This window comes from Gossypium raimondii, chromosome 10 (genome assembly GCF_025698545.1).
Source record: "Gossypium raimondii isolate GPD5lz chromosome 10, ASM2569854v1, whole genome shotgun sequence".
Classification (NCBI taxonomy): domain Eukaryota; kingdom Viridiplantae; phylum Streptophyta; class Magnoliopsida; order Malvales; family Malvaceae; genus Gossypium; species Gossypium raimondii.
In genome coordinates, this window is record NC_068574.1 from 23149284 (window position 1) to 23173680 (window position 24397).

At 31.9% G+C, this 24397-nt stretch overlaps 1 protein-coding gene across 1 annotated transcript; it reads right to left on the reverse strand.

Moving 5' to 3' along the window:
• Positions 1 to 2335: 2335 nt before the first annotated feature.
• On the reverse strand, positions 2336 to 8036 carry LOC105777689 (transcription factor bHLH128). Its single transcript, XM_012601060.2, has 6 exons — positions 7574 to 8036; positions 4334 to 4656; positions 4001 to 4132; positions 3177 to 3242; positions 2938 to 3006; positions 2336 to 2679 (listed from the first exon to the last, which is right to left on the reverse strand). The coding sequence occupies exons 1-6, from the start codon at positions 7929 to 7931 to the stop codon at positions 2626 to 2628; spliced, it is 1002 nt and encodes a 333-aa protein (XP_012456514.1). The 5' UTR covers positions 7932 to 8036; the 3' UTR covers positions 2336 to 2625.
• Positions 8037 to 24397: the final 16361 nt, after the last annotated feature.

Consider the following 24397-nt stretch of genomic DNA (forward strand, 5'->3'; position numbering starts at 1 on the left):
CACGGCCATGTGCCCTGGCTATGTGGAAGTGCCTAGGCCCTGTGGAAGTCAACACGCCCATGTGGTGGTCTACACATCGTGTGCAAATTGTACTTGCCTGTATGAAGGAGACACACGCCCGTGTGACCAAGTTACATGGCCGTGTGAATAGTCCATGTAACTCTCTATCCAAAATTGATAAAATAATGTGCCAAGTAGACACGGCCATGTGGAAATCTCACACACCCGTGTGGCTAAGGGACACGGTCATGTGACCAAGGTACACCCCGTGTGAAAATTGATTAAAATCCCCAAAAGCCAGCCACACGGCCGTGTGGCCAGGCCATGTGGAACCAATATTCGTCCAAATCCCTAATTCCCAATCTCACACGGCCGTGTGAATCGCCCGTGTGCGGCACATGCCTGTGTGATCATAAAACCACACGGAAACAGGTTGAAAAATGCGCTCTTGGCAACGAAACAGACCCCTAACCTTTGGTAATTCATAAACATACCAAAACACCCAGATTTTTATACAATTCAATAGCGAAACAACACTTCGATTAGTTAATTTTAGAAACACACATAGAATTCACCGAGTCCTACAGAATCAAACCAACAATTGGAGAACGAAATTGGAGAGTTTCCGAGCACACCTGAATTCACAATTAAAACCCCACAATAACCTCAATCCGAACTTCAGACTAACACGCACAAACAAAAACAAAATCCATCAGAACATGAAGTTTGCAATACTAGTTTAGATGAAAATCAAACAATCCAACTCAAGCTACCCTTACCTGGAAACTCCTATCAACGAAATTGTAAAACAATAACTAATGACGACTACAAAAAATAATCGGAACAGAACAAAAGGCAAAAAGGAAAAAATAGAGGAAATAAGAAAAGAAAGAAAAAATTGACAAAAAGAAGAAAAGTGAATCGTCAGAGAAAGTGGGAGAGAGAAATGTGAGAAAGTGGAAAAATTTTGGGATAACACCCTGTTTCAGATATAAATAAATAAATAAATAAGTATTAAAATTTTAACAAACTAAAATAAAATTGACCCCTCCAAAACACTCATGAGGATTTGAACACGAGACCTAAAGATGAACCTTCACACCCACAACCACCGAACCAGCAAACTGATACTGACATTAAAACGCGGAAAAATTTGTCATGTTAGTTTGAATTCTAAAAAGTTCAATAAATTTAACCTCAACATTTACAAAAGTTTTCAATTAGTTCTAATTCTAAAATTTAAAAAAATAATAAAAATATTTGAAAAACTTCATTTTCTTAATATTCCTTAGCGTACCCCAAAAACTTGCTGAACAAGAAGAGTATTTAATGCCATTTGTATTGTGCTCGTTTTAAACTAATGTCACCTTTGTGAGTATGGTAAAAAATTAAGTTAGCTTAAATCCAACTATCCAAGTGTCATAATTTAGATTAATACCATATTATTCAATTCCCCCCTAAAAAGTTAACAATTTTTTAAACTATTACTAAACAATTATTTTGAATTTTCTTATTTTAAAAATATACAGAGATCTAATATTTGAGTAGAGAAAATAATACAATATGAAATCTTTCATGAAAAGAAAAACCTAGAAAAGTTTTTTTTTTTCGCCTTGTTCTTTTTAACTTGAACATGTCATTAGTAACTTTTAAACTTGCATAGTCCAAATACGTCGGTCAACTAACCAAAGTCTCATAAAATCTAGTCCATGATTTAAAAATACGAGCTGAGTTGAATCAAGAAAGATAACCTTGTCAATTCCATGTCCCATTGACATGTCCAACTTCATCTCCCTTTAATACCCCTCAATCCATTTTGTGTCATTTCTTTTTGAATCATTTGATATATATATTTTTATTTTTTAGTATTTATGTTTTGATTTTTATTTACACATTTTAGTTTTTAAATCACCTTTTCTATTTATTTTATCCTAAAATGATTTTCTTTTAATTTTTCTTTTTTGAAACTTTTAAAATTAAAACTAAAATTATAAATTTTGTAACGCTAAGTTTGTTTAATTTTTAGATTTAAGATTAAATTAATAAAATGTATAAATATTGGTGAGCTAAATTTATTATTAAGCTAATAAAAAAACCACACCACCTTTTCGTCACTCATCTAATAGCAAGTAAAGGAAGAATGACGAAAATATTTAATTTCAAAAATTAAGTAGCTAAATCTAAAAATTAACATTTGAGTAACCAAAATAAAATCAAAACCATAATTGGATTTTACCCTGAAAAATTTACATCCAAACCATTGTCCCATCTCAAAACATTGCAACTTTTTATACATATAAGAAACTCAAAATATTAAATTAAATACCCAAACATGTAAACTGAATTCTTCATTCCCATTTAAAATACAAAAGCCAAAACATATGTTACATTACAGACACTGAATTTTAATAGGGAAAACTAACAAATTGCTTCTTTTTTTCATTTTCCAACTCAATCACTTCTCAAACTAGGGAAACAATGTGACTCCATTTATATACATCTTCGAGTTGTTTACCTCTACTTTTTCATTATTAAGTCAAACTAAGCCAACTAAATTAGTCTTGGCTTCAAAATTTGGAAATCAGACAAACTTCTTGTTTCCTTAAACCTGGTTAGCCTTCATCATTATGAGCTTTGTTTGCACCCACATGTACAACTTTCCAATTCTTTGTGGAGTTTCTGCAAAAGTACAACCATAAATGTCTTAAGATTTTGTCTCACAAAAAGACACTTGGAAATTAAGGATTTAAGTCCCCATGTGCAACGCCCTTGGATTCCAAGCCCTAATGATATTAATTTTTTGGCCATGAGAAAATTAAATTGAATATACTCACATGCACATGCACACACGCATATAGATTCCGTATCATTATCCATATAATATTCAGAAGCATGATAAAGATCTTGTTTGAAGCTCAGCATGACATATTTACGAACCTGAACTTCGTTTTGAAGGCCTTTAATATGCTGCACAGCCAAGTCCAGCATGTCTGCATAGCTCGTTTGCTGCAAGAAGATTTTAACGATATGTCATCTTTGTTTAAAATAATATATATATTACAATTTGTATCCTTTTCATGGTAACTTGAAAACCATAAATCACAAAGGTAATGAATGATTTGAAGCAACTTAAATATAGATTCAATCTAAGGGCTAGAATAGAAATATGTGATTACCTTGTCCATGTTAGGAACAAGCTCTTGTAATTTCTTCAGCTTCCCACTTATTCTTGTTCTTCTCTCCTGTACATATATAAGAAGTTTTAATGATGCTCAATATGATTTCTCATTCTTTAGAGGATTACTCTTTCCTCATGCATCATAATAATGTACACTCTATAATTTATATGCATACTCTTCAAGTCAACCATACGAGCAAGTGGCGACGAGCATTACCAATTATCGGACCACTATTATTTATGACTATTAGACAAGCTGTCCACTATCCTATAGAACCAACAAATACAAATGCAGATAATGTTCTGGCACTCATTAGAAGTCGTCTTGTCTTATCATACTTGTCACCAACACCTTGAAGGAGCAGAAATTTTACCATAATTTCATGCCTCAGTGATGCAGCAGGATATATGATTTATGCAATGTATCAAGCACCTTGTTTGCCATTTTTCTTTCATGCATATCATTGGTAACTTCCATTTATATGCACATCAAATAAAATTTCGAGCCAAAAGACAAGGGTATATATATATATTTAAAGGGAAATAAAAATATCTTAAACTGGTTCTTCCTTACAGGATCATGCCTATCAATGTTAAACGTTTCATCCTAGAAAAATATGTTTGAAATAATGAAGGATGGGATTCATGGATGTAATAAACTCATCGGCATCGTACAAACTATAGGGGATAGCCCTGAAAAATGTTATGAGACAGAACTGGCTATTTAAAAGACTATAGGTTGGTCTTATGAACCTATACATCTACAGAATTTACTAAGAATAAACAATTCGATTTGTAGGCAGCTATTGAATTTTAACTTACTCTTTCAGCAATGCTTCGAGGGTGAGTGGCACAACCACGCTTGGCTCGGATTTTGCAGGGCACGGAATCTTCAGGAATATGTAGCAGCTTTTCAACTGTGGCCATCTCGAGTGTCGTTTGGGGCAAGCTAAACTGAAATAAAGAACGAAGGGAAGCCTATAAGGCAATAGTAAGAAGTAAATGACATGACTGCAAAACACATTACTATTTGCTGCAAATCATGCTCCTATTTGGCAAAGAACCATTAAGCTAAGAATGAGATATAATGGCCTCCTGAATATTCATTTTCTTGGGAAACAAACAACATTAAGTAATTCTTGATGGAGTATGTACCTGAGTTTCCAAGGCATTGAAACAGTTATAAATATCGCCATCAAGATTTTTAGCCCTCTTGCTTGATGGGGCAGAAAACACAATGGAGTTTGTATTATCCCATGAATCCATTCCAAAGCCAGCAGCAGCAAACGAATGTGCAGGATTTTGGTGGTTACTGTTAGAGCTAACACCATCCACAAGATTCTCACTCACTTCAGAGATCTGAGAAAGAGAATCTTGCCTAGTGAAACTCAACTGGGACTTCAACCTTGACACTCCATGGCCACCATTACCACTGCCTTGAGAGCTATAATTTCTGTTGCCCATTGTAACGGAAAAACCTGCAATGGTCATGTTTAGTTTTTGCTGCAACAGTCATTCATAGAAAAATAATATAGATAGCTTTGGAAAAATTGAAATATATTATGTTTTGCTCGAACATAGGTATAGGCATATCGGATACATATCCAAATTTGATACTCACACCCAAATCCGTTTTTGTGAAATTCATATGAACCAATAAAATCTGCAATCTAGCAGAAAAGTTAACTTTAGACTTGTAGGTATGTGGTAAACTTTTCATAAGTATAGGCATGGTTTAATTTATGACAATGCCCATTTAAGTAATACTTTTTAACTTAATACTTTTTAATTTCTGGTTAAATAGATATGTAGCAAGTCGTGCATATAATCAATATCATACTTGAATTTGAATTTTAAGTATTATGAGCATGTGTTGATACATGTATATTTAAATTTTTTAAAAGTTTTTAATATACTTGAAAGTCCTTGAGTAATTACATCTTTATACACAAATCCAAATGTATATTGGATAGAAAAGTGAAGAAGGGATATGACATAATATAAACTTCTGAAATATCCTACACATAACTTTTTTAAAATGTACGGCTTGCGACCTAGGATCCCTTTGGATGCATGGATTGGCTGAGAAATGAGTTTTTCTATTTTTGGGCAAACTTGAGGTCATAAATTTTTTTGTCAAACTATGAAAAATTATAAAATGGTCACCTAACTATTAGTATTTTTTTTTTTGGTCACTTAACTATAAAAAGTTAGAAAATGATCACCCAACATTTTAATTTTGTCTCTTTTTATCACCAGCTAGTTAACATAAAAATGGAAACACCCAAAAATCCAAGATAATTGGATGATCAAAAAAGACAAAATTGAATAGTTGAGAGACCATTTTGTAACTTTTCATTATTGAGTGATCAAAAATAAATTTACTAATATTTGGATGACTATTTTATAATTTTTCATAATTAAGTGATAAAAAAACATAATTGAGTGACTACTAATATAATTCACCCTTATTATTCTGAAACATTTATTTTCGACATTCATATCCAGATTAAAAACGAGGATATAAACATTCAAAAACATAAAAATTTTAAAAAATAAAAAAATAAATCTATCGTATAGAACACAAACTTATATCTAATATTTATATTTCAAATCTAAACATGAGTAAAAAGGGTACATTAAACACTATAGTATAGTGGGATCCCTCTCATCCTCGTGCAAATGGGCATTTAGACGATATGAACAACTCTAAGCTTCAAGTCCCTCTCACCCCCACTGAAGTAATGTCAGATCGAGCTACAAAGCTCATCTATCTTTACTTTATTTCAACTTGTCCAACTTGCACATCATAAAATATTCACCCCCCATAAAAGGCATAATATACTATATATATTTTATGCGTCTATATCGATTTCCATAAAGTAAAATAAAAGCATAATGTTTGGATTCCTAAGAAATTGGTGGGGACATGTGTGGCACGTGATTGATGCCCTGTAAGATCTCACCGGCCAGCAAAAAACCATGGTGGGTTGCATTGATTGGCTATCTATAACTTTCCCTAACCAACCATTAATTTCATTCTTTCTTTTATTTTCATTCTCTTTTGCTCTTTACCCACCTTCTTGTATTCATTCAAGCAACACACAAACACACTATCAAAGCTTTTGGATTATTTATTTCTATGTTTTTTGACTAGATCTGTGTGCCAGATATATACAGATTAATAAATATCACATTCAATACAGTAATTGACAATTTTATCTATCATTTCTAATATATTAAATGAAACAAATTATGAATTTTTGAAGGATTAAAAGCGTAAACTACAACACCCATGTTGAAATACACTTCTTTGCTTCAAAGTGCCTTTGTCTTTTGCAACATTTAGCTTTTTAACTATGCAGTCTAAAGATAGATCAAAAGAATAGTATAATTTTATATCATTTCAACTTTTTAGTTGTGCATAAAAATTATTTAAAACTTACTAAAAAGTTAAAAAAATTATTAGTAGTATCAAATATTAATTCATCTATTTAAAAATAATTATCAGCAAAGTTTAAGAAGCTAATGTGTATTTTTAATGTAATTTAAAGATACTTGATAAGTTCTGTTTAAGGTTGAGAAAAATTATCGACAAAACAAAAATCAACCCAAACCGATTAATTGGATCAAACCAAATCAAATTCTATTTTATTTAATTTATAATTAATTAATTTTTTCTTATGATGTAAAAATAAATATTTTATATTTAAAATTACAAAATTATTTTTAAAAATACCATATAAAATTTCTTGATTACTTTTTATTTGTTTGAAAATTTATTTTTTGGTAAAAATATTCATGAAGAAAATATTAAAACTTTATGAGTGAAAAAAATCATAAAACAAACCCTATTTTATAAAATTAAAATTGAAAGCCGGAAATTCAAATTCAGTATTAAAACGCACTTTGACAAGCTAGTAATTTTAAAAAAAATGGAAATAACCCAGTTTTGCTTTGCTTCATTCGAGAACTAAAACGTTTAATCAAAATTGAAAATGGACGTTGAAATATAACATTTTGGAGATTAATAATTATTAAAGACAACAAAGTAAACTAGATTAGGATTAATAAAAATAAATTTGCAACGGTAAATCATGAGTTACATAAGACACCAAATCAAATTAAAGCAATCTTTTCTTTAAAGGTGAGATTCATTATTACTCTAATTTTCGTAATTAAATTGAATAGAAAGTGACATTCGGGTCAACTTAAACATTTCGTCAACGCTTAGCATAATAATGCCGGTGAATTATTCAGGCCAAGGAAAGCCACCAATCAAAAGGAAAGGAAGTCATAAAAAGTCAAAAATACCCCTAAGTAGATAATGATTAATCAGATAAACAAGGACAAAACGGTCGCTTTCAAAGGGAAAAAAAAGGGAGGAGGCGTTACCGTTTTCCGATGTGAGGTGACTAAGGAAACCGGCGGGGGAGCTGCGTTGTCTGAGCAGAGAGGAAGAAGAAGGTGCAGGGTAAGATCCATGGGGATGATGCGGAGGAGGATGAGGAGGAGCAGGAGCAGCAGCAGCAGCTGATTTAGGCTCTCGCGGATCGTTGGATGAGCTGACTTTACAAGTTGACTCTGATGTTAAAGAGGAGGAGTCAGCGGCGGAGAAGTAGTGGCCGACGAGGTTAGGGTCCGCTCCGATGACGGAATCAACGGCGTTGGCCAGAAAGGAGCCGGGAGCAGAACCGTAACGGGTGAGGCCGGATTGACCCATGGGCTTTTGAGACGAAGATGATGGATACATGGCTTTGGTAGCGTGGAGAAATGGAAGAACTAGGAAGGGAAATTATATAAGTTAAAGGAGAAATCTTCTTTTTTTCAAAGCTCAAAGGAGTACATAAAAATGGAGGGATGGTTTGGATGCTTGATGGGGAAATGTCGTATGGAGGTTTTGCTTCCATCACACGGTGGTGATTTTTGTTACGTCACCACAACTAAATTGTTTTTTAGTTCTTATCTGAGTTGGCATAATTCACGTGCTCTTTGATTTTCTTTTTTTGTCCTCTTGCCGAGTTGGACTATTGTTGATTTTATTATTAATGACATTAAATAATTTTATTGCCAAATTTTGATTGGAGTCTCACTCTAATAAAATTATTTTATTATTTTATATTATAACTACATCCAATTTTATTTACTTTAATTTCTCGTAATTTATAACAATTAATAACTTAATCTAATCTCACCAATTTAATCCCTCCACTTTTGCTAATTTGTTGTCCATAAATTCTTAAATTATTGGTCTTTACTAATTTTGTATATATAAATTGTTCAACTACTTATTTTTAAGTTGGCGAGGCAAATCTAAGGGTAGGTAACCCAAAAATAACAACAACAATAAAAAGATTTTCAATGTAATCCCTTATCAAGTAAAGAAATTAAAATTGATACATATAAACTTATATTTTAGTCTATAAAAAATTATAATTAAATCTAAGACTTTGCTAATTTTGCTATTCACTCTTGTTTAAAAGTTTTCATAAAGACCGCATTCTAACAAATTAATAAAGGAGCTATCAATTTTCAAAAGCGTAGTTTAAAATGAAACTTTATAAATGAAAATAGAATCCATTTTATGTAGAAAATTTCATTAGTCTTACAAAGTAAATAAATTTAATGGGCAAAAAGTAATATTTAGATGTATATTCTAATTGTTAATTCATTTTCACAACAAATATCATTTGCATATAAAATAAACTTTACATGTTAATAATAACTAGTATGGTTTCCAACTCATGCTCCGCATTGGGTTCATTGATTTTGAACTAGTTAGTTAAAATTTAAAGGTTACAACATTCTCTAAGTTTCTATACTCTTTGTATATTTGAAATTTAATCTCTATTTTTAAAGAATTTAGTTCCTTTATTTTTCAAACATAAAAATTGATTCAATTATTAACACCATTAATATTCTTCATTAAATTTGTTGGCGTGACATTATAAACTTAGAACTCGATAATCATGTCACAAAAATGGACTTGAATTTAACAAATAATTTAACGATGTTAATGATTCTTTAAATTTACGTTAGCATTTTGATTAGAATAAAATATTTAGATTAACTAATGACATTATAAATGTTGAGACACTAAATTATATAAAAAATTCAAATATAAAGATCGAATCTCAAATTTTAACATAGTATAGGGACCATAACTGAAATTTGACTATTTTATATAATTAAAAAGTAGAAGGAACCAAAATTGAAAATTAAGAATGTCAAAAATGAAAAGAGAGTGTCAAAAGAAGAGGGACCAAAATTAAAAATTAACCAATTTTATTAAGAATGTAAAAAAGAAGAAAGTGCCTGGTGTCTAGAAAGAAAGACTTTAGGGCTTTCCATATATAGTAGTATATATTTTTGGTAATATTTATTTATTTTTAAAATATACATACATTTATATATTTAAAAACAGTCAAATCAACAAGTATTCATGAATCAGTGTTAGAGGTGCTCATGGGCCGGGCGGCCCAGCCAGGCCCGATGGCCCGCCCAAAATATTTGAGAGTTCGGGTAAAAATATAGGCTCGAAATATGAGTTTGGGAAAAAAAAGAGGCATGTTTAGAAAACGGGTCGGGCCTCGGGCATCACTTTTTTAGCCTGAGCTCGGTCCGGACCGACCTGAATATAATAAATATTTTTTTATTTTTTATTTTTTAATTTTAAAATACTTTTTTTATTTTTATTTTTAAAATATTTTTTTGTATTTATTAAAAAATAGGCCGGGCTCGGGCTTAGAAAATTTTTTCGGGTCGGGTCTGGACAAAATTTTAAACCCATGTTTCGGGCCGGGCCGGGCCCGAGCCTAAGATGCGAGCCAATTTTTCTGGGCCCGGCCCATGAACACCTCTAATCAGTGTATATAAAAGAATCAATATTAATTCATGTATCATCATTTTAAATAATTAAAAAAGAGAGTAGTATTGATAAAATATTTTTCCCTAAAAGAGAAAATCTTTTAGAGCTCCTTCTCCACTCTAAACTCATGAATTAGTATCTCTACTTAATTTTGGTTGAAAATCATCCATTTCTTTAATTAAAAGAAATATAATCTAATTACCCACATATAATTGAGCATTCATAATCTTATATAGAAAAAATGGTGTTCCCAAGAAGCCAAAACAAATGGAAAGGGGGACCATATCATACATTGAATTAAACCTAACTTATGAGAAAGTTGAGTTAACCTAGCAAGCATTCTATTTTTTTATTCATTCATTAACAAACATCCCCATTTTTTTACTACCAAGTGGACTCACTACTACCTTTCCCATTGGACAAAATAATTAGAAATAAAGATAACATTAACAGAAATCTTGTGTTTGGAAAAATAGGTGTCTATTTATGTCACGGTCCAATGAAAATTAAGTGCATGTGATGGTACTTTGACAACTATAAACCAATCAAAACTTCACAATCTTGGAGGAACTTTCCTTTAACAATTTCAACTAATTGGTTGACCATTTCAAACTACTAGCATATAAGATACCATTTCAATCATCACACCAGAAATTCATTTTTTAGACTCCTTCCAATTTTTCATTTATATATCTATCATCCACAAAAATCTCCAAATCACTTTGGTAATAAATTTACACAGAGTCTTAGCTTGATTAGTATGAGTATTATTATCAATGCAGGAGGATATGGGTTCGAGTGTGCTGAAGACCATTATTCTCCTATTTATAGATTGGGGAGAGGCTATGGGTAGTTCTAGACATTGTGTCAAAAAAAAAAGACAGATATGATCAGAATCTATAACTTATAATAAAATTATTCAAATAAAGAAAATTTATAGAGAAAATTACTTTTTTTAATATACTTCTTATTTCTACCATTATTTTCTTTGCCTCTTAAATTTAGTGGTGAGCGTTTGATAGAATTGGAGGAAAAAATTTCGAGTTAGTTGAGTTTATAAGTCTTATTTTATTAATCTAATTTAATTTAAAATTTATTTGAATCGATTCAAGTACAATGAAATTTGATTTGAGTCAAATCGAGTGAAATTGGTCGAGTTAAATTATAAAAAATAAAACATGTCAAATTAAAATCTTGTTATAACAAAACTAATTCCATCTTAGAGCACATAAAATTGAAACAATTTATATTTGCAAACTCTTTCAAGCTACTTAGATCCTCAAATTTATTATTATTTTTTGGTTTTAAAATTTGTATATTCTTTATAATTCTTTTTGAAATTTTAGAATTTTATAAATATTTTGAATTTTTTTAATTTTTGGAAGAGATTAAATTTTTTTATTTTCGAAATTGATAGGGATTAAAGATATATTTACATCAACCTATTATTTGAGTCATTGAATTATAAAATTCAACTAAACTCAAACTCGATAAAACAAATTGCTTATTTAAGTTGATTTAAAAAATCAAATAACTCGATTCGATTAATTCAAAATTTAAAAATAAATTAAAATTTTTAAATTGAAAAAAAAAGCACTCACCTATTTGTATTTTCTACTTCTAATATTGCTTGAAAGATGAATTGTGGAATTGAAATTATGGGTTCTCAAATCTTGTGCGGTTACGGTTTTAATTGATTTTGTATAAAAGAAAAACAAATGAATGATTTGGAGGTTTTGGTCTAATTAGACGTGACATGAGAGAAAAAAAAATGGGCCTAATTTTATTGATTGGACTTCTGATTAAGATTTATAAAATAACTTTCTACTTTACTTAGACAATTTTCAATTTAAATTGTTTATGGATTTGATTTGTAGTTTCAGATGTTGAGTCTAACATCAAATTCGGCTTCCCCATATTTTAAACGTTCTCGTGATCAAGGTTAATATTTTAAAATTAAATAATTTTTATTAATAAAACAATAGCCCTTCAATTTTATAAAAAATTATTTTAGGTCTTAATTTAATTTTCTCTTTTTTAATCTTTAAATTTGTATAGTTTGTCACAAATCACCTCAAAATAGATAAAAAATGTAACGTGCTTGTTAACATTGCTGATGTGACATCTATGTAGCAGTCCACGTAAATCCCATGTTAGCAATTAATTAATTTTTAATAATTTAAAAATATTATTTTTTTATATTTTTATACATTTTTAAATAAATTTTAATTTTTTAAAAAAAATTATTTTTTATGAATTTTTTAATTTTTAAAATTTTAAATAAATTAATTAATTACTGATGTGGCATCCACATATATTCCACATTAGCAAAATTAATAGACGTTAACTTTTTATCTGTTTTGGGGTAATTTGACAAACAATGCAAGTTTAAGGGCCAAAAGAGGTGAAGATTAAATAGAAGGTTAAAATGATTTTTTTTGTAAAGTTGGAGGACTAAATAAGTCATTATGCCATGAAATAAATATGTTGACTCCTTTTACGATAAAAGAAAAAGAAAATAAACAGTGAGAGAATATAGGTGTATAGAAAAATTGTTTTGAACCAAGAGGCATATAGAACTATAGACATGAAGGTTTATGTAATATTAGAGATGTTATGTAGACAAAAGAGAGATAAAGGAGTTGATTGAGTCTTAGCTTAGTTGGCATTGGCATTGACATTATTGGACTTCGAGGGTTCAATGAGCACATGCTTCAAATTTCAAATGTGATCGAGATTGGGGCATTTCTTACTTTTAAGAATGAGTTAAAGCCGTGGGTCAGACAAGAATTGGAACGAGGATGTGTTCAAGAGCTGTCGAAAGCCATGATGGTAGCAGATTCCATGGTCAAGCTGGGTCTAGGGAAAAACAAGCTTGAGTCTTTCGAGTTCGAGAAAAGGGGTGTACGTGGGTGGAACCATGAGGGAGATAATAGCAATGGTAATGGCGATAGTGGTAATGGGAAACCACGAGTTGAGAAGAGAAAACCTAACAAAAAGAGGGGCAAGACCAAAAGTTTTCTTTGCGACGGTTCATATATGTTGAAAAAATGTTCGAAGAAATCTATGCTTTCTGAGAATAAGAAGCCGGAAGGTAAGGCCGTGAGACTTGGGTCGAGCGTAAAGGGTGCCGAAGCCAAGGAGGCCAAAAGTGAGAAGCAGCCAATGGAGTGCTTTTTGTGTCATGGTTCATATAGGTTGCGAAAATGTCTGAAAAAGCCTGTTGTCGAAAGAGACAATGGGTCAGACAAAGTGCCTAAGAAGCTTGATTCGGGCGAGGGAATAATCGAAGCCAAAAGGGCAAAGAGGATCAAGAAGAAGCGAGTGAAATACTTCTTTTGCCATGGTTCATATGAGTTGCGAATCTGTCCAAAGAAATTCAATTTTGCCGTGGTCAAGGAAAAGACACATCCAAGCTTGTTGAGTCATCGAAGGGGCTTTCACCCAAGGAAAAGGTAAGTTTTGCATCGGACTTAGAGGAAGAAGTAGCGATACAAACATTGAAGCTAGGACCAATGAGACTCAATTCGAGGAAAACGACGAAGTTTGCTGAGTCGTTGGCGAGGATTTCACCCAAGGAAGAGGTGAGTTGTGCATCAGACTTAGAGGAAGAAGTAGTGATGTAAACTTTGAAGTTAGGATCAATGAGACTCATTTCTGTTGATTTATTGAAGGAGCTACCACCTATGGGAGAGGTGGGTTGTGCATCAGACTTTGTGAAAGTGGTGATGCAAATTGGACAGTTGACCAGAGTAAATGCTGCGAGTAAGGTACATTTCAAGCACTTTGATAGTGTTTTGTATTCTAACTTGTTGGCTTGGAAAGACCATAAAAACCCTTTTAAAGTTCTTAAGCAATAACGCTGAGGGACTGTGTGCATGCCAAAGCCTAGTTGTGAGAATCAAGAAGATTCTAATCGAAGCAAGTCAAAATGTAGGCAAGTGAGAGCCGTGGCTTCTTGACAACGAGATGTACTAATGAGTGAGACGGTTTAAGTTAAGAGGCGATGAAAGCCGAGGCAAAAGTTTCGAATGAAGGGATGACTCAATAGTGAGACTAATTGGGAAGGAGCTAAGGTGACGAGAGAGTTCCGAGGTGAATCAAGTCAGTGCCATTCTGAAGGCGCAATGAGGGCGTTATAAGAATGGGTGGGGGGAATGTCATAGGTCACAGTTCAAAGGCTATGACCATCACACAAAATACATCCTATGGAGGTCTATTGTTTAGATAGGGATCATTTAACCCACGAAAGTTGGATCGATTCAAAGATGTGTTGCAGAAGCGTGTCCATTTGAAGCTTGGGTGGCCTAATGATGCGAATATGAAAAGTTAGGCTGCCTTTGTAATTAGGGAAACTAATCTTAGAAGATTAAGGGAAATCATATCTTGTAAGATTAGATGTGATTTGATATTGTAAATCTTGTAAATCCCTTAATTGTAGGGATATACTTAATATCGTTCGTCGATGGAACTTGATCTAGATCATCAGTTTTGGGGGAGCTCAGCTATAAATAGAGAGCTTTCCCCCCACTTGTAAATCATCCATTCATCCATTGTTTCATTATTCTTTGTGAAAAAGAAGATATTGAGAGCATTTACTCAAACACCTCTAGTGCATTGTTTTTTGTGTCTATTCTGTTCATTAAGCCTTCTTTTGATTTGTGTTGCTTCCACTATATAAATTGATGCATTGGAGGAATTCTTTGTGAATCCTCAATTGTTTGGTGGTTAAGCTGACTTATGCGTGTTTAAAATGAAATGATTGCCTAAGGCCACACAAATTGCGAAACTAAAGTTCTACCCAGTGACACTGAGTATTTGCATGAAGAGATAGAGATAGATAGATAGATAGATAGATATATAGATAGATAGATAGATAGATAGATAGAGAGAGAGAGAGAGAGAGAGAGAGAGAGAGAGAGAAGAGTTTTATATTTCATTGAAATAATAATCTGGCATTTTTAGTTCACATTCTTTTAAAAATATTAAATTATTTAAAAAATAAAAAAATAAAAAATTGTAACAAATTAAAAAAGAAAAGTTTTAAAGATATGTTGTTATTCACCTAACAATTTTTAACAAATCCTCCCTTAAATTGAAAGCTCCCATGCTTCGTTTATATTGAACATCATAGAATGAACAATTATTGACTTTCTTAAATTTTTGAAGGGAAATAATTTGAAAGGTTTAGTCTTCCGATACAACGGAGTCATATCTTATAATGGGAAGAAAAATGTTTATGTTGTCTACACTATAGTTTTGCTTGTATCCTCTAACCACCAATCGTGCATTGTACTTATCAACATCACCATTTTTCTTCAACTTCGTATTGTAAACCCACTTGGCACTAATGGTTCTGTGACCTTTTGGAAGGTCATTTAGCTCCCACATATCATTCCTTTCAATGGTTTTAGTTTCAACACCTATTGTCATCCTCAATTTTGGTTATTTGATAGCACTTTAAAAAGTTGTTGGATCATAATCACAATAAGTGAAAAATGGGTAATTGCATCATCTATAGTGTCAATTTTAGTTGTCTCATAGTTATGCATCCATGTAGGCCTTTTTGAACAAGATAACGTGCTTGAGCTACCGCATTAATTTTTTTGTCCTGTATCAAAACTTATATGGTTAGTGGAGTAGCATTGGCTGGAATTTTAGACAATAAAGCTACTCCTTCAACTTCATCATCACATAAAACTTGAGTAGGTAGTTTCTCATTTTATTCCCAAGTGTTTTCTTTATAAAAAAACAACACTACTACTAGTCATAATCTTCTTTGTTCATGGAATGAACAACTTGCATGCCTTGGATTTCTTACTAATACCAAGAAAGACACATTTCTTGCCTTTAACATAAAGCTTCTTTCTCTTTGTATCCGAGACATGTGCATACACAATGCACCCAATGTTGTAAAAAAAGGGTCAAAGTGAAAGGGTGGTTGCATGATTGAGGCATAACTAGCACTGTCATTAATGATATTTTACGAATGGTGTATCCCCTAGGATCCAACAATCACTTTTGTTTCAAAAAGAAAAAATTGAGCATGAAGAATGAATCAAGAAGCACTTAACTAAATAGAAAAGAAAGGAAAAAGGTAGAGGATTTCGAAAGAGAAGAAGAATGCTCAATGTTGGATGATTTAGAAGGTTGGAAATGGATGGTATTTATAAGCACCATGCATGCCTAAATTTAGCAAAATATGTATGTTAGAAATTAGAACTTTAGTTGTTGAGAAAATCATGGAATTTCAGATAAGCTCATTTGACCAAAATAATTAATAAAGTAAAATCAAGAATAAAAAATGGAGTAGGCCTTGTATTGTTAGCGGGGATCGACCGATTCCCACTCAATTGAGTTTTCTAGCTTAATTCTCGTGCATAAGTGCCTATCCTCTTATTTTGGCTCTTATAAGCCCAATATCAAATATTTTTATATAATTAAAACTTAAAGGGCTTCACTAAGGGATATGAGATTCTTTAAAATACATTACACTCCCAACAATGCCTCACATATTTCAAAGATTAATGGAAATGATTTTAACTAAGTACTCTAAGTACTTTAATATAATGCAATAATTATAATGTCCTTTAGAATGTGAACCATAACTTAGGTAAATGAGATATAATTTACTAAACAATTAGTGAAACTTTGAGTTTCTATGAACCACTTATTTATCACGAAAATTTACATTCTCATTGTGGCACTCCACACTCGACTTGGATGTTGCCAGTGCAACTCAAACTGTCGCCATTCATTTCTATTAATATTAAACTGGTAAACATAATATAATTCATACATTTCAAGTTATATAAGTGGATTGCACATACATGAGGTCAAATGGGCCCACAAATAGTGACCTAGGGTCAAACATAGAGTTGGACATGAATCCTAACTCAAATGATCAAAGTGAAAGGTTGCATCTTAAGATAATGAAGCCATGTCTCGAGACATGCTTCCTCTATTTTAGTATTTTTGCTTTGAGCTATGTTGCCTCCATACAATAGGGTTCATGTTGCAAGACTTGCACCCTTATCTCTCAAGAGAAGTCTCGAGCCTTAGCTCTCTTATTTTAGACCCTTAGCTTTGACGTTTATGGTCTCGAGACAATGGCCTCCATGTCTCAATGTCTCGAGACATTTGAGACTAAGATTTAATGCCTCAAGACATTTACCTAGAGTTGCACAAAATGGTCATTTTTACTACTAATGTCTCAAGACATGTTCTTAATATCTCGAGACACTAATGCAAAATTATTTATAATGCACATTTTAAGCCATGCAATTGATGTCCCAATCGTACCTAACTTAGACCAAAATGACACCAATCTTATATGCATCAATTTAACATTCAAAGCTTTTAATATCATGGTAGCTAAATCAAAACATCAACATGTTCACAATTAATACTTTATTAACCTCAAACCATATTTAGACATAAATCAATCATCAAAGTTCACAAAATGACCAAAACATGTCCCATAATGTAACCCACAACTCGTAACATCATTGAGACTTAATAAGCTCCTTACTGACTTAGGTACATGCCATTTACTTAATAATTTTAAAACAAACATTACAAGGGCTTTGTTGGGCTGAGATATATACCTTTGGATGCCAACGAACTACACGAGCAATTCAAATGTCACCTGATACCTGCGCATGAAAACAAACATATTTACCTGCTGAGTATTGAAAGCTCAGTGGTGCTAAAACAATTTGATTTCAATACATAAAAAAATTTAGAAAAGAAGCATAATATATTAGCATCAAAATATATTGCTAAACCAAGTACTAAATTGTTCAACAAAGATAATATATCTATATATCATTATATTTATCCACCCTTAGGGTATTTAAACAAAATTGTAACACCCGATTATTCTAATTGACACGAAGTTTGGGAAAGCTAGGATTAAATTGAAAGGACTAGTAAATTTTCAAACTTCGATGGGAGATTTAAAAATTTTAGTAGCTGAATTATGAATAGTTAGATTTGAAAATTTTAGTAGTTGAATTATGAATAGTTAGATTTGAATTCCAGTTTAGTTAGGTTGGAACCGACTGGTTCCAAAGTGGGAGACAAAATGATTAAAAGTGAATGGACAGAATAGTCAGTGAAGACCATGCCCAAAGAGCATATATAGGCGTGAGTAGATACATGATTTTCTCAATTATGTATATAAATATTCTCCTCTCCATAACATCATCTTCTTCAGTCGTTTTGAAGAAGAAAATGATACAAATGAAGGAAGCTTTGCATGTCATAGTAGAGGTGTGAATTTAAGTATGGTGAGGGAGAAACTGAAGAACCAGTAAGTTTCCTTATCTCTCTGTACTTGTGAATCGAAGAAAAGAAGTGAGTAAGAACTCTCAAAGCTTTTGAATAATTGTGTATTCTAGGTCTTAAAGGTTGAACACATTTAGTTTAACCAATACATGGCTGTCATGCTTAGTTTCCAAGATGAATGAGGCTCTAGCGTTCTTAAAAGCTAAGTTGAGGAGGAAAGAAAACATCATGTGAGTTTCTGCACTTTGTCTTCTAACTAATAAACGTTGTTATGTGAAATGCTAGATATGTGCTAATTGTTGTCAGTAGGTAAATTTTACTATATGCTTGATTAGTGTATGCATGGTATGTGAGGGAAACATTGACAGGTTAGAAGAAGCTAGGATTGGGAAAAAAAGTGATTCTGTTAGATATTACCATATGGTATTATTGAGTGCAAACCATGATGTGTGAAGCTTCGGGCCTTGCAGAAGGGAAACTACGGTGATCGAGCATCAAGGTTAGGACGATGAATAGTGGAATGGATAGAGGAATAGGAAGAAAGGAAAACTAGAATTCCATTTTGATTTCTACCATCTAATATTGCTGGGAGCAAATCGTGATGTGTGAAGCTTTGGGACTTGCGAGGGGGACACTTCAGTGTTTGAGCATCAAGGTGGATATATGATAAAATGATATTGACGATCATTAGGTTCCATAGAATAACACCGTGATGGCGATCAGTAGGCTCTATGGGGTGACACCTCTAAGAGGTTTAGGGTGTAAGACCATAGCTCAACTATTGAGACTCGCTGGGACAAGAAACACGAAATAGTTTGCTGAAATGATAATCACGGGAAATTTGTTAGAACGCCAAACATAGAGATCATAATTGGACCATCTGCGGTTCATGAAGGATGTCAAGAGTGAAAGTAGAGTTTGCAGAGTGAAAGGAGCGATAAATATCAAGAAAGAATGTTTTTGGTGTGTCTAGGGAATGTAGACCACCAGAATAGTGAGGGATGCTAATGATGTGTCCAAACCCCAGTTAGGGTGAAAAGGAAAAGAGGCCTTTTAGATGAAAAAGCATAATTGGTATATACAAGTACTAGTTTGCTAGAGAAGTTGCAGATTCCATATGCTTTAAACAGTTGTAGATTAGTCTACAGTAGAATGCGATCATTGTGAGCTGATGAAAGCCGTTGAAGGGTTCAATAGGCCGATCAAGGTTTTACGGGAGGAATTGTATACTCGTGGTTGAAGTGGCCAGAGGTCTGTTAGGGGATAGTTGAAAGCGGAGGTCGAACATGACCATGGAGATTGACAGAGATCTTGTTGAGTTTTCCCCAAGGGCAGGAACTGCATGTCTTAAGAAGCCTCATTTGGAAATAAATCAACAAGGCAAGGATTTCGGTGTTGTTAGTGAGCTCTAGTACTCCAAGGAAGTGGGGTCACTGATAAACCGCTTTTTCCTTTCCTTTTTCCTTTAACATCCCGACCTCATCTTTAGTTACATTCAATAATTTCAAATATTAAAATGAGTTAGTTACACACATTCAAGCATTGAATTCATTAAATCAAAACATGTGACGTATTATTTCAACTTGTTTACTTAGAACCTTAATGTTTGAAATACACCTTTCTCGTAATTCTCCTATTCGAATCTAATTTCAACTTTGAAAATATGATCTAGATACCTTAAGTTATTTAAAAACATAACCATTCACCAAAGGTCTCATTATTTTCTCACTAACCCTAAGCTTCCATCAATGGCTAACCTTAATAAAACTTAACAATTTCAAATTCTAGCAAAAGGGCTTTAACTATTTACCAATTTAAGCTAAAAATCCAACTAAAACTCAAATGAAAGCTATTTGCCCTTACCTTGGTGAATGATATACGATAATGGAGAGAAAACACATGCAAAACTTCTTTCTTTTCTTGTTGGTGTCGTTGGAAAAGGATGAAAATGAAGCCACTAACATGTTTTCATAATTTTATCTATTTCCAATTTTAATATTAAACTTAATACTATGAATCTAATGATTGATATTTGTTTGGTGATGGTTACTGGAAATGGGTGGATAATATCATGTTCATCCACTGGCACTGGCTATGTTTCAATTATGGATAAAGTATACTTAAGGCTATGGTTTAATATCATATTAAGGGCTTTGCTAAATATTTCACCTAATCCTTCCATTTAAGCCACATTGTAATTTAGGCATTATACTACACTTAATAACTTATGTAATAATTCTCTTAATAATTTACTTAATAATTCTTTCTTCAATTCTCGTTCTCACATTGGAAACCTCATGATGTAATTTTTGGAATGACTCGATTTACAAAATTCTCTGAATAATTACCATGAAACTCTTACAAAAACTCACATTCGACTACATCTTGTCACCCTTAAGAAAAGCCCTTGCTGATTGACATGTCTAAATCTGGATTACAAAGGCCCTTTAAATAGGCTTATATTAGAGTTCTAATCATACTAAAATATCCCTAGAATAATCAAAGTCCAACTAAGAGAAGTCGTTCTGCTTGAATTCTAAAACGCGGCTGTATAACTTGGAGAAATCATCGTGACGTCCTATGCATGCTCATTACGACGTCATCGCTATGTTTATTTGAGGTTTTGTTGCGACATTGCAACGTCGCTTGTCTTCACGTCACATATGTTTTACCTATTCTTCGGTGAATTTTCGTTCATCTTTCTAAGTGCCTACAAAATGTCTGATAAATGCGATGCACACCTCACAAATCTCCATCTTGACTCGTATTTATCATGCCTCCTTTTCCATGCCCCGTTAGGGCCAAACTTGAATTTTGTAAAATATCAACCAAGTCTAAAAAGAGCGCTCAAACTTGGAAACTAAAAGACTCTTAGTCTTCAAATCAAAGTTGTATAATGCAACAATGACTAATAAATCTTGAACATGAGAGAAATCATCAACTCTTTCCACCTGACTGTAACCTTCTGCGACCTACCTTGCCTCAAACACTTTGTGAGCCATCTGAGTCATAAAGACCAAAATGGGATTATATTCTTTTCTAAATCAGGCACATGCCTAACATTTAGCACGACTCCACCTTCAATCAGATTATGTAGAGAGCAACGAATCCTCACCCTTGTCCTCGACGACATCAACTACCTCTGTAATTATCCGAAATTGCCAAAAACTAAAATTTGTGGTCTGTCAAACTTCTCAATATCCAAAATCATTGCTGTGTTACTGAACAAGTCGATCTGTGAAAACTGAACCTTGACTCTGATACCAATTTATTGAGGATCGACCCGTATAAACAACGAAACAGTAAAAGTAGAGAAGAACGAACACAAATAATTTAAGTGGAAAACCCTCAAAGAGGGAAAAACCAATGGAAAATGAGGTATCAAATTTTCACTAAATGAGTAAACAAACAAGAATACAATATGGAGAAAATAAAACTAAAAGTATTAAACATACAATCCCAATCCTTGAAAACAAAGTCCTAACTCGTAAACAAAATTCTCTCTAGAGTTACCATGAAACTCTCACAAAAACTCATATGCGACTACATCTTGTCGCCATCAAGAAAAACCATTACTGATTGACATATCTAAATCAAGGTTACTAAGGTCTTTTAAATAGGCTTAGATTAGAGTTCTAATCATACTAAAATATCCATGAAATAATTAGAGTCCAACTGGGAGAATATCTAAAATATCTAAATCAAGGTTACTAAGGCCTTTTAAATAGGCTTAGATTAGAGTTCTAATCATACTAAAATATCCATGAAATAATTAGAGTCCAACTGGGAGAATCAGTCTTGCTTAAAGTCTAAAACGTAATTGTATAACTTGGAAAAATCGTCGTGACGTCCCATGCATGCTCGTCACGACGTCGTTGCCACGTTCGTTTGGGGTTTCATCGCGTCATTGCAACGTCGCCTTTGTTTTACCTCTTCTTCGGTGAATCGTCGTTCATCTTTCTGAGTGCTTGCAAAACGTTTGATAAATGCGAGGCACAGTATCCATTGTCGACAACAGTGATTAATCTTTTTATTGTGAGTATTCTTCAAAGAGGTAGAAGATTGGCTACGGAATATGTTTCATTTTCATGAGTGGAATCAAACCCTCAACCATATAATTAAGGGACAAGATGGAGAACTACCATCGCACCACATCTATTAAATTTAATAAAAAGTTGGACAACATTTGGGAAACTTTAGTTTATGAGCTGAACCCACCTCAAATATTAAAAGCTTAAAAAATGAACCAAAATTTTAGTTTTATTTTTTTGATATAATATTGGATAAGGATAAAATCAAACTGTTTGAGCTCATGTTAAATGAATATCCAAAAAAAAAAACATTAATAGTTAGTCATACAAATCAAAACATTTTAAGTTCTATTTTAAAGTTTAAGTTTAAGTTTAAGAAAGAAAGAAATAAAATATATATGCATATATACAATTGTGTAATACTAAAATAGTTTTACTCACTTAAACAATATTTTGTATGCCTAATATATTTTACAACCTTTAACGTTTTATGGACTAGTTTTCTTCCTCACATGCGTTGCATGTGGTATACATATTTTTGTTTTAAATAAAGGATCATATTTATAAAGGAATTAAAATATCATTAAATAAAAAATTACAGTATGTAAAAAATAAAACAAACTATATAATAATCCATCACATAATAAACAAAATCATTGAATATAATAAAAACAATACAATTGCAAAAGGGATTTGATTTCGCAACAAAAGCAGAACTCTTGTTAACCTTAATAAAATATACAACTCGCTGCTTACCTTAATAGAAGATTATAATTAAATTTGGTCACAATATGATTCAAATTTTAGTTCCTAAAATAATTTAAACCAAATACATAAAGAATTATAATATTAAATTGAATAATAAAAAATTATTACATCATCATCAATATACCACGTCTTGAACAACCATTGCTTTAATGCTCCATTCTTTTGAGATAATTGTAACTTATTAATGTGAACTATTTACCGACAATTTCTTAGATGCTACTTGATTGAATATGTCTAACTGCTAGGCTCTATTTATAGATTTAAACTTAAATTTTAATCGGTATATAATTCTAATATTAATTAAGGGATAATTAATATTTTTTGTTTTATACTTAGAATCATATTCAAATTAAAATTCAATTAAATTATAAATATAATTTGTAAATATCACTGTTATTTTACATTTAAATATCAATTAATAATTAACGAATATTGTTAAAAAAAGAAGAAGAGGATGTGAATATAATTTATAGTTATTATTTTTACTTGAGTTACCATGCTACTTTATGACTAATAAATCTAAAGTAGAACTTATAACGACTAAATGACCGTTAACTTTATAACAATATTTAGGTGTATTACTACTTTATCAAACCTACTAAATTACTTTTACTTTATAATTATAATGACATTTATATATGTTTACAATTTTATTTATCACATTTATTAAGAATTACTTTTAAATATGAATTAATATTTTTGAGTTAAAATATAATTATATTTAGATGACAATTTAATAATATGATAGAAAAAGAATATTTAAAAGTCTTTCCAAATTTATACTTTTATATATATTGTAGATTAGACTTTGTTCAAAAAAAAAGTAAAGTCAAATTTAAACAATGTCTATATTCCTTCACTTTATTCAAACTCGACCATACCCAAAATGTCAATTCACTTTTTTAGTCGAGCCTAACCTAATTAGAAGGATTTGGAGATAATTGGGGTCACCCATATTTATTTATTTACTTTTAAAACAATATCTTTAAGATCGAGAAAGAAGGCCAGATAACAGATGAACAATCAAATGACAAGCAATAAGTTTAAGTCTCAAGTTCCAGTTTCATAGTTCTCGCAATCTTATAATCTCAGAACTCAATATATCAAATGACAAGGCATGGTTAATTTATTAACTTTTTTTTATTGATTATACATTTCTTCCAATCATGATCTAAATATATATAAATTCAGGTTGAGCTTAGTCGAGTTAAAGTAAAATTTTTTTCTAACTCATGTTGGATTTGAAAAGAAAATGAGCCTAAT

Excerpts from the sequence above, each read along its gene's own strand:
- LOC105777689 (XM_012601060.2), bottom strand. The coding sequence starts at position 7,931 with ATGTATCCATCATCTTCGTCTCAAAAGCCCATGGGTCAATCCGGCCTC. Across the intron at positions 3,007-3,176 it reads TTGTTCCTAACATGGACAAG|CAAACGAGCTATGCAGACAT; the intron begins GTAATCACATAT and ends ATCTTCTTGCAG. Across the intron at positions 2,680-2,937 it reads GCCTTCAAAACGAAGTTCAG|AAACTCCACAAAGAATTGGA; the intron begins GTTCGTAAATAT and ends GTACTTTTGCAG.